The 16,102-nt window shown below is 33.0% G+C and overlaps 1 protein-coding gene across 1 annotated transcript; it reads left to right on the top strand.

Annotated features, from left to right (window-relative positions):
- The first annotated feature begins 2,839 nt into the window (after window positions 1-2,839).
- Window positions 2,840-15,772, top strand: LOC124362357 (solute carrier organic anion transporter family member 74D-like). The gene is made up of 12 exons (XM_046816791.1): window positions 2,840-3,339; window positions 4,495-4,728; window positions 5,964-6,161; window positions 8,144-8,284; window positions 8,516-8,683; window positions 8,781-8,945; window positions 9,231-9,426; window positions 9,517-9,658; window positions 10,957-11,174; window positions 12,401-12,504; window positions 14,362-14,463; window positions 15,606-15,772. Exons 1-12 carry the CDS (start codon window positions 2,967-2,969, stop codon window positions 15,734-15,736), a joined length of 2,172 nt encoding a protein of 723 aa, XP_046672747.1. The 5' UTR covers window positions 2,840-2,966; the 3' UTR covers window positions 15,737-15,772.
- Window positions 15,773-16,102: the final 330 nt, after the last annotated feature.

Genomic DNA, 16,102 nt, shown 5'->3' with positions numbered 1-16,102 from the left:
AAAACAGAACAGGCACTCACTGATGATCTTTCAGTCCTCGCAGATTATTTTAGAGCCTGGAAGCTAAATCCAAATCCTAATAAAACTGAAGTAATTTCTCTTTTACACGAATTAACGGAACCGAACATCCATAGCATCACTTTAAAGTCATAAAATGTCAACCGCCATATATGATCTCAAGTTACCTACGATCATAACACTCTATTAATTTTTACACAATTTTTTCTCGGTTTTGGGAGAATATTTTAGAAAAAACTTTATAATAACTTTGAATTCTCATAACTTCATATAAATCAATCAAACTGTGTCCCAAAAACTGCTATTATGATAACCGCCAACATGTATTTTCCCGAGGATTTTGTAGGACTTCGGTTACATAATGTTTGCGAGATATACATATTCTTAAGAACTTAAAAGTATCTTAATGAATGGTTTAAAACCAATTTTAATGCATTTTAGAATACAGGCTAAATACATATTATAATTAAGTTAAAATTTACACCTTTTTGTATATATGTTTTTCTGTCTGCATGACATCTTAAGAACAAACAAAGCATGCATATAGACATGACATTTTGCACAGACTCGTTTATACATAGTCAACATCGAGTGATATAAGTATAAATAATCTGTATAAAATATTTTATAGCAAACGGTCTATTACTTAAATATGCGAATGCATGCTTTCTTAATGAAGTTCACTGAATTTCTACAGTTGGTGGAGGCTCCCCTGGGATGTCGGATGTTTTTTTTTTCTTGGATTGAAAACCATATCACATATTGTAATTGCGATCAATACCGACTTTATTTATTAGTTTCGAAAAAGATATAGACTGCTTATTTTAAACGGAGATAATTGTTTAGTGTGGATTAATGTTTACATCCCATTTTACCAACACACTAATGTACTATTTGTTTGAAGCTGATTTAAATGAGCAATCCTTATATACATGTTATCTATAGCTATAAATTAAATAGTAATTATTCTTAGCGGGACCTAAATTATTGTGCAATGTATGGAAATAAAACAATTCATTCAATTACATGTCATGAGGCTTAGCTAAGCGTGAGTGATCATTTTTCTTCATGACTGTTATGACAATTATGGCAACGAAAGGCGCAGAATAAATCCATATGTTTAAACAAACTGAGAACAATTATTTGGCATGTTACATGTAGTAAAACATGTATTATAAACTTGAAATGTGCATGCAACTTCAGAGAGGCCTGTTACGCAATACCTGGTGCCGCCTTCTCCTATCTTGTGTAGCTATGCATGTATTTTATATTTTACATTTACATTGCAAAATATACGTGACTATGGTTTTAATTTTGTAACGTTATATACTCATGCAAAAAGACGAACATAGCGTCTATTCGTGTTATCCCAAAACTTCAGAATAATATATATATATATATATATATATATATATATATATATATATATATATATATATATATATATATATATATATGCCTTATTTAATTTCAATAAACATTGAATCGCAAAAAGTACATTACATAATACTTTTTGCGATTCAATGTTTATTGAAATTAAATAAGGCAATTGCCATTTATACAATTTAATGTAAATAAAAGTCGTTTGACAGGTATTTGGTCTTCCGAGCATATGTTAGTTTGCTTATTTAAACGCATATGTGACAGATACGGCCAAATACAAAGTAATTGAATCGGAAAAAGTAAGCGCTCTGTGGTGTAATGGTAGCACATTCACCCGGCAAGTGAGAGATCCGGGTTCGACTCCCGGCGGAGCAAGTACTTTTTGCGATTCAATGTTTATTGAAATTAAATAAGGCAATTGCCATTTATACAATTTAATGTAAATCAAAAGTCGTTTGACAGGTATTTGGTCTTCCGAGCATATGTTAGTTTGCTTATTTAAACGCATATGAGACAGATACGGCCAAATAAAAAGTAATTGAATCGGAAAAAGTAAGCGCTCTGTGGTGTAATGGTAGCACATTCACCCGGCAAGTGAGAGATCCGGGTTCGACTTCCGGCGGAGCAAGTACTTTTTGCGATTCAATGTTTATTGAAATTAAATAAGGCAATTGCCATTTATACAATTTAATGTATATATATACAGTAACATATATATATATATATAATATATATATATATATATATAATATATATATATATATATATATATATATATATATATATTACTTATGAATGAGTAGAAGTTCATTGATACTCTCTACTTATGAATGAGTAGAGAGTATCAATGAACTTCCATTTCATCTAGGAAGATAAGAAATTCTACACTAAGAATCGAACTCTACAATAACTATTTGATTTTATAAATAAAATAATGAAAAAGGTAAATAAATATATTCATATATGAGTATTAATATGAAATCAAATCCAGTATTGTTTTAATATTAAACTTTTGGATTTTACTTGATGAAGCATTCCAAATATATATAAAACGTCAGCAAAGGTTTACGCAACAGACTTGCCCTCAGAAATCAGGAAATAATAAAACGGCCATGGAATAGATAACCTTACGACGCGATACCGATTATCATTGTGCGTTCTGTGTGGAATGTAGAGTGTAACCGTAATTTTCTTTAGACGTCAGTAAGGTTTTCTAATTCTTGTTTAGCATAGTATTCTGGTTTACCTAAAATTATGCCATGTAATTATTTCTGTCCACTTATAGTGCTTATAGCATTTAAATTGTGTTATATAAAGGCCCAGTATAAGTACATGACATTTGCAACTGTCTTGATAAGATAAAGAAGATGAATCCTCAAGCATCTTTCATCTCAGGGAGATCCTAGAGCAAACATTTACGATAAGCGACAGTAAAACTAAGGATTATAAATTTTTGCATCATTGTGTGAAAAATTAATAGGTTTTGTGACACTCTTCCGCAACCATAGCTGAACTGGTCCAATTTACAAAGTCTCCTCATTGAATCAAAATTTAAACCGTCGAGAATGGTTCATCAACTTGAGAACCCTGAGAAGGTTGCGGATGATGGATACATCAAGGGTCCAGAGGAAGAAACTCTCCTTCCGGACACGAAAGATGGTTTGAGTGATTTACCAGATGACGCGAATTCAGACACAGAATCTTCCAAGAAGATCTCGAAAGTTCTGTCAAAAGACGTTGCTCTCCAATTGCCTTCAGAGGATACAACTTGCGGCATAGGATTCATCAGAGGCAAATTCCTCCAGAAGTTGGCGACCAAGAATTCCTACGCCGTCGTATACGGTATCCTGGGCTTTGTGTTCGCTTCAACCTACTCTTACATGAATGGCATCATAACAACTCTGGAAAAGAGGTTCAAGATCCCGTCAACTAATACAGGTAAAATTAGTATTGAAAAGCTTTCTCCTATCCGTATTTTTGTTAGGTTTTAAATTTACATTATTCTCAAACGTATAATAAAATTAGCTGCATAACAACCAATGTTAATGTTTTTAGTATATTTGTGCCATTATTATGTCATTTTCCATATCTTAAAACAAACATTTTTTATAGTTTATGTATATAACCCAATTTAAAAAAGAAGCCACCCTATTTTTAGCTTAATTCTACCCGTCCTCGCGAACAACTAGTCTGTACGAGGATCTTATCAATCAGAATAAGAAAGATTATTGGTAAGTAAAAGTTTGACAGTGCTTCAGCCATAGACAGGATTTGAACCTGCGATCCTCTAACTCAAATTTAAAGTTCGACGTCTTAGGCCGTGTGGAAATTTTTATGACATTGAAGACACAACTAGCATGTAGTTACAAAACATCCACCGAGCATTGCATTCACAAGATTACTGCGAAAATTTGAAATAATATTATTAAAACTCGTTATTCCAAAAACCCTTTTATAGTCAGTTCTTATATTGCAATTCTTCGTTCTTGTCACCTTATGTGAAATTTAAAAAGTATTACGTAGCTTTTATTTTTAAAGTTCTGCCTATTGCAGTACAATTAAAGTAATACGTACTGCAACAACTAAATCAAAGCAAGTTTAAAAATAAATGTTGTCATCTTTAACTCTTTTGTTGTTTAGTATTTTCGACACTGTGAATTAACTAGTTATAAAAATTATATAATCTACGTTAGAGAAATATTTGTTTTTTCGAAAAGAATTTATTTAATGAAGATTTTAAAAAAAGATTTAAAAAAAACACAATTTTATATAAAATGCTAACGTTATATGGAAACACATACATGTGCCCTCTATGCCTAATCTAATCTAACTTATTCACATAGTTTCTTTAATGGTTTATATTGAATTTTTATCTAAATTTATTTCTTGAGCTGAAGAGTTTAGTGTTCGAGTGATACAGTTTTAGCTAGTTTTTAAACTTTATAAAGGATTAAACATTTTTAAGTGTAAATTTTTTACCGACTAAAAACCATATGGTGGAAATAAAAATAGTGACTTCAGTATTTGGAGGGGCATAGGTCATAAATAGTTATACATTTCTTTCTTATCACTCACGTCCTTTATAACTTTCAGGAATCATCATGGTAGGTTCGGACATCACCACGCTCGCGGCGGGACTGCTTCTCAATTATTACGGAGGAAGAGGACACCGGCCACGGTGGATAGGCTTCGGTACCCTCACCGTGGTAGTCTACTGCCTCATGAACGCTCTCTGTCACTTCATTTACGGCCCGGGGGAGGATGCTTTAGACCTGACCAAGGAGTTTGGTGGCCACTTCAACGCCAGTGTCACTGCTATTCTTATAGGTGAGACAACACAATGGATTTTGAAAATGTTAATCACAATTTTATTTCTGCATTCTTTAGTAATGATTTTCATGTTTCAACTTCCAGACGATGCCATTCGTGAACAATGTGAGAAAAGTATGGAGGGAAAATAGAGTACAAACCTTACTACTACCAATTCATTCCACTTAAAGGTCATATTTTTACAACAGATAATCCTAGTCACTTTATACATTATGTTTTTACATAGGTAAACATAACTAAAGTAAACATATAATCAATTTACAATATTTTTATTTAAAATTGATTAATTTGGTTTGCTGAGTTATTTTTAACGTTTCTTTTGCCTTTGCCACACATGCAAGAGAAGAAATAGTGAGGATATACGTAGAGATTCGTTACAAAATTGTTGTCAACGTTTGTTAGTGGCACACCTAAACAAACTTACACCATATGTTTCACTAATTATAGCTTTCTTTGTTAAATGGCCATTTTGGTTAAGCTAGCGGCACCCATTGTGTGTTCCCCATTTATGCCAAAGTGTATGAAGGCTTCCCCTGTGATTTAAAATGCTTTGGAAGCCTTACAAAAGCCTTTAAAAAGATAAAACTAAATTAAAAGGTGCAATCAAGTATAAAGAATACATAAAGATTGTTGTATCACTGTACAGCGATTTAGTGTTGCCATTTATAGATTTTTGAAAATAGACATAGCGTTTTTATTTTTTCTGTAAAACTGACGTATCCGAGAACCGTATGAGAGCAAAAAGCATTTCCTTATCATTAAGATTCGATAAGGTGTTTTTTTAATCGTGATCGTTGTCAGTCTTTCCGTTTGCGCGATAGCTCTCGATGAAACGACCCTAGAGACTTGACTAAAAGTGATAAGGGTCAAAGGACAGTTCGTGACACCAAAGCACAGTGTCTGGCTTTCTGTGCTATTAACCTTTACACAGACTTAAAATTTGGTATATGAGTTTACCGTCCACTAGGAAATAGGAAATCTATTGATTTTGAGGTCAAAAGACAAATGTATGTCCGTCTGTCTGTCCGTACCATAACCCTTTGAAACACCATTGTATCGGTTAATTTATTTATTCAAATTCGACCGAACCAAAAAAGTAGAGACTATCGGATTTTGGCTCTACATAATTCCAATCTATTAAATGTTATAGTTGCAATACCACTCTAACTACATTAACTACCCTTCATAATACTATCAGTATGTCTATCTGAATACAACTAAAACTTTTTCAGATGCAGAAAACCGGAAGTCCCTGTGCCAGAGGGAGGAAGTGACGGAAGACTGCAGTACAGAAGTAGGAAACTTTGCTCCGCAAGTGATCCTATTCTGTGCTAACCTTATCGCGGGTATAGGTGGCTCTCTTTACTATACTTTGGGGGTATCGTACATGGACGACAACATTCCAAGATCCAAGTCTCCTTTATTTGTCAGTAAGTATTAGTTTTTATATTCCCTCATCAAATACAGTCTACGTTGCTTCATGTCTGAAGAATACAGTTTTACATTGAAGTAAATGTTGTAACTTGTACCTACTGAAATAGGGTTTCTCTTATTTTAATATGGAACACTCAAATGATTTCAATTAACACTAGGAATGTTCTAAAAAAACTTAACATTCAAACCATATGATTTTCAATAAAGTTATTATAACATCAAATATCAGCAAGAAAATGTTATAATTAACTAGCAGTTACCCGCAACTTTCCACGAGATTTCCTATTGAATAACAGCTGTTATACGAATATCCTTTATAATCGCATTAAAAACACTCCTGAAAATAATAATTGTCACTAGAAGATGTTCCAATCTCCTGATAATTAATCTTTTTGTTTTATGACGCTTTCAAGCTGTAGATCGAAACAATGTCTATGAATACCAATGGAATACATGAATTTCTCTGCAAAATTTCAGAATATCTTATTGAATAGCTCCACAAATTTCAGTAACACTTGAAATATTTAAGGCCAGAGTGGAGGAATCCTCAGTAGTATTAATTATAATAGAAGTGCATATGATTGAGACCTATAATAGTTTTGAATCGGAAATAGACATTTATCGGTACGTATTATTTCAGGATTCATTGGTAAGAAGTTCTAACTCAGATTACCACAGGTCCTTTATTTCGGGGGAGCAAAATGCCCATCTCCGTAATGTTAACTCATTGTAATTTTTCTAGCTAGTATTACACCTACTGACCTAATTTTGTAGGGTATATTTAATTAAAATCTGCCTGTTTATTACTAAACAACTTTTAAATCATTAAACAGGGATATAATATTATTTTTACTTGATGGTTTTTGTATGTGTTAAAACTATGACAAATTAATATTTAGATATTTTAAGAAAGTTAAATATTTAGAAAATAGTTAAACAGTATTCTATATGTTATCATAAAAACACAATAACAATTTGCTAGGGTAGCTGTTATAGGAGCTGACAAATATAACATCAAAGTTTAAAAAAACACAACTTACGGGAAATCATGATTGAAAAAAGGTTGTAGTCTGCAAGTGAATATAGTGCAGCATCAGTAATTCCCTGCACTGTATGCTGGGTTGTCTGCTTCCTGATGTTCAAAGTGCCATTCATTATTTTTTCAAGATCACTTGCAGCTTACTCTGCTTTCCCCAATCACAATTTTACGTTATTTTTCATTGCGGTAACCAGATGCTTTCCAAGTGATAGCCCTATTTCCTCCAGTTACTTTGACTCTGACAATCAGACCATTATTACATGTGCAAATTACCAAATAACCCCATTTATGAGTATAAATGACCAAATTTCATATTTTTTATATAATAGTCAAAATTACAATATTGAGTAACCCATTAAGGTTTTTAGTTTTCCCTTACACACTTTTTCAGAAGCTGTATGTCCACCTAAATATTGACTTTATTTCAAGGATCATTTTCTTGAGCAAATGAAAATGTTGGTTGTGAATATACAATTTCTTGTAACAAACCTTGGTTGTAATTACTCCAAGTTTCGTCTTCTTTTGAACAAAACTTAGACGCAATGCTCATAAGTTATATTCAGATTTATTTTTGTAATGTAATATGTAATAAATTAACCTAATATAATAACAATTACACCATTCAGTAGTTAAAATGATAGCAGGGCTATTCGGGCTAGGAGCTTGCTTGAGTGACCTTTTCGATGGGTAAGGATTAGTAATCCTGCAGGGGTTATTGTCTCTTTAACAGTAACCTTTTGATTCTAATAAGGTACATATCAAAGCTATCACACATAATATGAATATATATGATAGTTTTAACTTGTTCTCGTATCAAACCTCGATTTTTCGTTAACTATTCTATAAAGTCTCGCCAAAATGTATGATGGTGTCTTAAATCACTAGAGCTAAAAATTATGGCATTTATTTTTTTCTTAACCAATAATTGGAATATTTCAGGTATCTCGTTCTTTTTACGCATGATCGGTCCCGTGATTGGGTACACCTTAGCGTCAGTGTGTCTCACCATATTCATCTCCCCCACCCTTACGCCGACAATCACCAAGAAGGACCCTCGATGGATCGGTGCTTGGTGGATGGGTAAGTAATTCTTGTAATGCGGATATACTCTTGGCATATCACAAAACGTAAAACTAACTCATCTTTAGTTTTATAACAGAGCTTTGAACACATACATTTTGGACCGTCATTAACAGAAAGTTGTCTCAAACTAACTAACTTGTGTCTTTGGTGTTATGTTAACAAATCAGACTGTCACTATTTACTTTCCTCACTTAATTAATAGAAACTGATAATCTATTTATGTGTTAGGTTGGCTGTTTATTGCTGCTTTATTGGCAATCTTCGGGCTTATGTTATCGCTGTTTCCAAAGACCCTACCAAAGGCTGCATTAAGGCAAGCTGTTGCAGAAGAGAATCGCAAGGCTGCTGGAAAGGACGTCAAAGAAAAGAAAGAAGAGATTCCTACATCATTGAAAGGTAATCCAACTCTTTCTCTAGATAACATTCCTTAACTGTGCCTTTTAATGAACAAAGTGAAAATAACTTGAGCTAATTTAATATTATATTGCCATAGATATGATGATAACTATGAAAAGGCTGATGAAGAATAAGGCACTAACATGCAACAACTTCGCATCTGTCTTCTTCATAATGGGTTACATGCCTTACTGGATCTTCATGCCAAAATACATAGAGGTTATCTTCAGACAGTCCGCATCCTTCTCTAGCTTTATCACAGGTATATCTTTCCTCTATAAATTGGACCTGTTATCGTTTTTTACATGAAAATGTTCATCCTATTAAGCTATCTGAATATTTTAATATTGTAATATATTACATAATAATATCGTTGTTTCGTCTCTATGAAAATAATAACGACTTATATTTATGTATATCAAACGCCTAAATAATGATAATATTAGTTTAGGAATTGTTGTTTGGTAATAAAAACAAATGTTTTAACGTTATAAAACCTTACACTTAGCTCGATAGACTTAATAGCCGACTTTGTAATTCGTCGTAGGTGTGGTGTCGTTGGTGTGCGCCGGAATCGGTATTCTAAGCTCAGGAGTGTACATCTCCAAGGCCAAGCCCAGTGCGCGGTCCTTAGCTGCTTGGAACGTGTTTATCGGCCTCACCAACGCTCTGGGAATCTTCTCTTACACCTTAATCGGGTGTCCAATAAACGATAGTCAGGCAGCTATGATCACATCTGGACAGTGAGTGCACCAAGAATACTAGTAGTATGCTTTACTTTAAAAACACTTCCAAACATCTGTTTTACTATTATTAAATACCGTGACTTGCAGGATGGAGACCACTCTTTGTAATCAAAACTGTCATTGTGATTTCGTCAAGTACTCCCCCGTCTGCTCACCGGACGGACGCACCTTCATCTCTCCCTGTCACGCTGGCTGTAGTGATTACAGTGAACTCGCCAACGGCACAAAAGTATGTCAAATATTTGTATTTATTTGTTATTATTCAGTGCCTTCTGGAATCTTGTTTTTCCATTAGAGCTTCGATTTATTCTATATCCAAGAATCTGAATGCAGATTGGGTTGATCCATTCTGGTTAGAAATATGACAATGCAGATTCTATGGCATGCTTCATATTTAAACAAGTTGAAACCCTCCATTGTAGTCCAACTACCAACCATTTGATGAGGAAAAACTAAATTGGTACATTGGTATTATCCGTGGGCAACTATTTTTGGAACAGTTTCTCTTACCACGGACATAAAAAACTACATTATTAGAAATTACTGAATTTATTTGTCATATTATGTCATTATAACGATCATTCTTGTTTTCTGCCTCTCGAAAGGAAGCAATGTCGGCGAGATGTAGGCCACAAGTAGATAGCTACTTCTTGTTATTACGTGATATAAGTAGGTTCAGATTAGGTTATCGTAAATATGTTACTATTAGTGCCAAAGTTAAAGATAACCTTTACGATTGCTCACGTGATCTGAGATTGAATTTGGGTAATATATCGAGTGAAGTTTTTTTCGCCAGAAATGCGGAATAGCGCTGAAAGCCCCATATATTAGTGACACTAACTCGCACTTCAAGCGATAAAGTTAACGTCTACATCTGTTGACGTTAACTTTTTCCATTTATAATACGTACATATGGTTTAATAACAAATAGTAGATATGGACAGAGTGGCATATCTACTTCTCGCCGACATCGCTTCCATTCGGGAGGCAGAAAACAAGGACGATAATTATAATGACATGTTATTTAAACAGTAAATCAGATAAAGTCTGTTCTTTTTAATAATGTAGTATTTTATTTTCGCGATAAGAGAAATTGTTCCAAAACTAGCACCACTAATTCTTTTTATTGTACTTGCAAAACAATATTTTTAATGTTTTTGTAGATAAAAGTTGTGAAATCATATTACTTGTCTAAATCCTATTGATTCAACAAATTCCTAACAATGTTTCATGATGCTTGTTTAACTAATGCGTAGGACATTTATATTAGTCCTTTTTGCCTTATCTATCTTGTTTCCTGGTCACAGCTTCTCCTTAGTCTTTTCCCTTTTCTCCTACTTTTTGGTTTTCATTTAAAAATGTCTGCATTAAATCCTTATTTTCACCATATTTTAATTGAAGGGCATAAACTGCCTGTTGCTAATTTCTATTTCTGGAGGTGTAGCGAGCTGTTTTAAAGGCAAGAAATATTTCTCAAAAGTGTTTTTGTTCGTTTTTTTCACAACCACCGTCCTGTTTCAAACTTAGGTGTACTCCAACTGCTCCTGTGTGCCCCAACTACCATCCAACCTTTCCGAGGTCGATACACAAGACTTGCTGAAGGATCCTGATAACGCCTGGGTCCTCACAGAGGGAATTTGTCCTGTGGATTGCAGTAACAAACTGATCATATTTATGGCAGTTTTTAGCATTGTCAAACTCGCAGCGTCCTCTGGAAGAACCACAAACTTCCTTCTCTCATTAAGGTAAGATTTGCATGGCTGCCTCTTACTTGCACTTGCAATTAAGGTAAGATTTGAAATGGATGTCTCTTTCTTGCACTTGCAATTACGGTAAGATTTGCAATGGATACCTCTTACTTTCACTTGTAATTACGGTAAGATTTGCAATGGATGTCTCTTACTTGCACTTGCAATTACGGTAAGATTTGCAATGGATGTCTCTTACTTGCACTTGCAATTACGGTAAGATTTGCAATGGCTCCCTCTTACTTGCACTTGAACTTAGGAAACCTTTGATAAAAAGACCATGCATAAAATATTGTTATCGGTATTAACCAACGTAACAATTTCAATGTACAGACATGAAACTCATTTTAGAGTGCTTAAAATTAATTTGTTATGGTACCTTCGACTAATGTCGTCAAGAGGACGTGCGAAGTTACTGGAAATTAAAATTACAAGCTTAAGATATATGTTACACATATTTTTATCAAATTACTATAAAATAAATTACATAAAAATAAAAAAACTAACATGTTTAATAAAATTAAGTTACAGTAAAAGGAGAAATAACTTTTTACAAGCAGGTCTTTCAATTTTTTTAAATATTACATCCAAATACATATAAAAACGTTTTTCGGACCTACACGTGGGATAATCGTTAACTAGTAAGAATAATATAACAGGCTACTATTGAAACTTTTAAATTAATTTTTAATTTGTAGCATGCAGATTTCGATCTCAAAGGGACTACCATCAGGTACAGAGGTTAGACCCTATCTGATGATGGCCAGTCATTGAACCTGATGATTGCCATCTTCGGCAACTGATAGTAGACTCTTAAATGTGCACAGTACATATTGAAATTAATTTTTTAAAGTTTTAATGGTATTATACTAGCTTTATTGGTTTCATTTAGATTTAATATTACTAATATATGTCTACTCTCATATTAAAAATTAAAATATAAACCCGTGTAGAATTATATTAAAAAGTTGTTAAATGAAATTATCATCTTTACTTTTATTCTTGACTGGGATGTTCCAAAATTCTACACTGGATCGTATGGAGCTTTTAAGTCTTTATATTAAGAGCGTAATTTTGTTAACCTCTATTTAAAATGTTAAATTTTTATAGATATAACATTGGTTGCATTTAGTTTTAGCTCCTCTTGGTCTATTGTACAATATCGCAAAGTCTGTGTAAAGATTTCTGTTGCACGTAGTATATCTTGTTGTTTATGTACGCAGGTGTGTGGACGACGCGGACAAGACCATCGGCATGGCGATAGGTGTCGTGCTTATGAGTATCTTCGCTTTCGTACCGTCACCAATTCTCTTCGGCCATATAATCGGTGAGTTTGTTCTCATTAATTTAATAATGAGTGATATTTTTAACGAACATTTATTACTGTCACGGCTTTGATGTCTACGCTATTTGTTATTTATTTATATACGCTTCATCACGGTTATAACGTTTTAGGCTTTATTTTATATCTGGATAAGTTTCTAAATGTAGATTTCCGGTCTTTGTAACATATGAGAATGTATATTTTCCAAAATCCTACTATCCTGTTTCATATAGTTGTAAAGCCTACATCGCCGATTCATCTCGTCCACCTCTCGTAAAGTTATGGTTTCTTAGGACCAAAAAGTCAACTTCATGCTATACATTTAACCGGATATCGCTCGGTGCATCTATTTCTAACAATATGAGTGGTCATGGAATTAGAGAATTCAGGTAGTCCAGCATGTCGTCCACCGAAAATACTTCTTAATTTACTTAAATATAATTATGAACAATTAACGAATAATACGAACAACATATGTTATGTCATTCTGAATTTTACAGTTATGAGTGTCACCCTCGGAATGACCTCAAACCTTCCCAGGGGTATCATATTTTGCACTTATCTTTACCAGATTACGAATAGTGGCAACAATAAAAGGTTTTATTATTTCTGGGTAGCGTTGTAGTTATCCATACTTAACAATATCCATTCTTTCTGTTGGTTCCTCTCTTCTTGAATGGATTGTGGCAGACTCTGTTGAGTTGCTGTGTTATTAGTGAAGATTCCCTGTTGGCTCGGGACATTGACAATGGATGGCTCGTTACACCTTGTAGTTTTTACAACCTGACGATATTTGGATTTATTATGTTACGGAATGTCCTTAGTCTGTCAAAACAGTCCTTTAATTAACCCAACTAGATGTGGACCCCAACAGGCTGTCATAGCTTTGGATAATAACTCCTGACTGCTGATGATAAAATCTGTTTGCAAGTACGTTTGGTGATAAGGGACCTCTCTAATCCCACTTTTGCATACTAAACCATACTATTTCCATCTGCCTTACATTTTAGCCTTAAATGTTAAAAAATGCTACTGATTGTTGACAAGTTGGATATTTAATTTTCTATCCGATGGCTACATAGAACCAGAATATATAAATTCCAAAATTGGTGCTGTCCGTATCAAGATTCTATGCATTATAAAGTTCATATGCATAACACCCAACTCACAAAAGAACAGGTCATGTTTGGACGTTACGGAGTCACTGATGGTAATAATATTCAACAGAAGAAGAAGACACAACGGTAGTCAGCTGATTTTACTCATAGCAGTGTTTATTCTTAAATACATCAATGTCGGTTGATTATTTAATTAATCAACAAAGACTCACTTGAATTAAAATGTTCAAAAATTAAATATCAATTAACTAATTTGGAAAGTTTACGTACTACAAATTTTAGTGGTTTTTATTTACTTCTCTTATTTATTTTTGTCTTTATAACCCGTTTAAGACTATAGATACTGTTATTAGAGCGATAAATAGTTTATGTTTCTATAACCGGTCGAGTTTAGGAGAGCTGATAGTATCACATTCTAAGATGTGATAATTGACTTGATGTGATGATTAACTTTGGATCTAAGTTTTGACATAGCGCAGGTTCAAATCTTTGTTCTTTATCAACTCTTCTCATTATTATGTTTGATACGATCTTCGCACAGGCCAGTGGCCCACGAGCATGGGCAGAATTACGCGCATGGGCGCCCACTGCGACCGGACCAGTTCGGCCTTTTTGTGAAGTACACGCAATCCGCTAGGGAATTTGCCCTGCAAAAATTAAAAGAGTAATAATGCAGATCAGCTTCAGTTTATCACCGAAGGTTATTATACGCATTATTTATATTACTTCTGCCTGTCCACAGACACGACTTGCCTGGTTTGGGGAAAAACTTGTTCCGGATCCGGTAACTGTTGGCTGTATGATGCAGACAAGCTAAGGCATCGATTTAATCTCACAGCTTCTGGTAAATAATTGCAACTTTCATTACATGGTAATGTTTATAAAGTGTAGCCCCAACAAATTGTTGGGTTTTGAAATTGTAGAATTATTTTAATGCGTCTGTGTTGTTTTGAATCAATTCATTTTTATTCGTTAAAACAATATAGAAAGTTATGAACGCGTCATGTTTAAGTCACGTTTATCTCATATAGAAGAAGATAAATTGTTTCCCCAATTTTTTAGAAATTTGATTTTCTATAGTATACCTAAGGTAGTGAATTAAAATTTTAATTTATTCCAACAATGAGTAGTTGATTTAAAAAATATACAATATTTTGGATAATTTACTCCTTTGCAAGCTTCTTATACTATATTACTCTTTCAGTTCCTGCTACAAGACTATTACACCTTATTTCTTTCAGTTTTAGAGTTATAAAACTGATCCATTGATTACATATGTTTTAATAAGTTATTAATATTTTATTGATTATCACATAGTGTGTTCATTATATTACGTTTTTACATTTAATTTGTGATGATGCAGAGGTATGCATTTGGAGCAAAATTTGGGAGCATCTTATATTGAGATCCAAAGTAAAACATTTAAAAATAAAAAATATATTTATTATATACGTGTGTGAAAAATAACGAACAAAGTAATATACTTTTATGTTTTAATATTTAATTTAATTCAGAAAAACGTCATTATAATGTGTAATTTATTTTAATAATATTTAATTAATAACTAGGTACATAATTTCTCTATGTTATAATTGAATTATAATGATGCCACTCCTGGATGGCATATCTCATGTACACGTTCTGATTGCAAATTTGCCTAAATTTTCTGTAAAACGTCTGTAATTTCTCACGAGCCAATCAAAAAAATACTTTTCCACTTTTCTGTCCTCAGGGAAATTATCTTTAAGTATTATCATTTTAAAACTAAACTTCGACTACACCACATTACATTAGTCCATCTTCAAGAAATGTTTTTGAATTAGCATTGTTTGTCCTCTCAATTTTATATTCCAGGATGCTTCCATGGAATCAAATTTCGACTAAGTTTGAAGAGATATACTCTACTAATTATTTAACACTTAATCACATAATAATAGCTCACAAAAACTGAAGTCATACTTGTTACCTAACAATTTTGGTTTTCAGTATTCATCTGTATTGGCTGTATGTTTGATATTGCACTTTGGTACTTCGTAAAAGGTCTGAAGATTTTTGAAGAAGAAGAAGACATGGAATTCAATGTACCCCCGCATAGGACAAAAACAGAAAGGAGATAAATTCTGTTTTAAATTAAATAAAATATTTGTTACAAATTTGTGTTTATTGTTATTTTTAACCCGATTGCGTTTATTGATTATAAATCACACATATTAGACAAAGTTACAAGGATAGGAATTCTTACTAATAGTAGGAATTTATTGTATTTTATTATTAATCTATTATTTTACAGTGTAAGTATCCATTCATCTTTATTATTTAACTCACTGTTGTTACTAATAAGACAAAACGACTAATTGTGAATCAAAACTTATACGAGTAAATTAAGTGAATTATTCCAAATTTATTAATTTATTATTGGACTGTACCGTTTGTTTTTTGTTATATTTTACTATAAGGTCAGTTATTTAATGTAATTCTAAAGC

This window comes from Homalodisca vitripennis, chromosome 5, assembly GCF_021130785.1.
Source record: "Homalodisca vitripennis isolate AUS2020 chromosome 5, UT_GWSS_2.1, whole genome shotgun sequence".
NCBI classification, from domain to species: Eukaryota; Metazoa; Arthropoda; class Insecta; order Hemiptera; family Cicadellidae; genus Homalodisca; species Homalodisca vitripennis.
The sequence above is the reverse complement of the archived record's forward strand: the minus strand, read 5'-3'. Positions and strand labels throughout refer to the sequence as shown.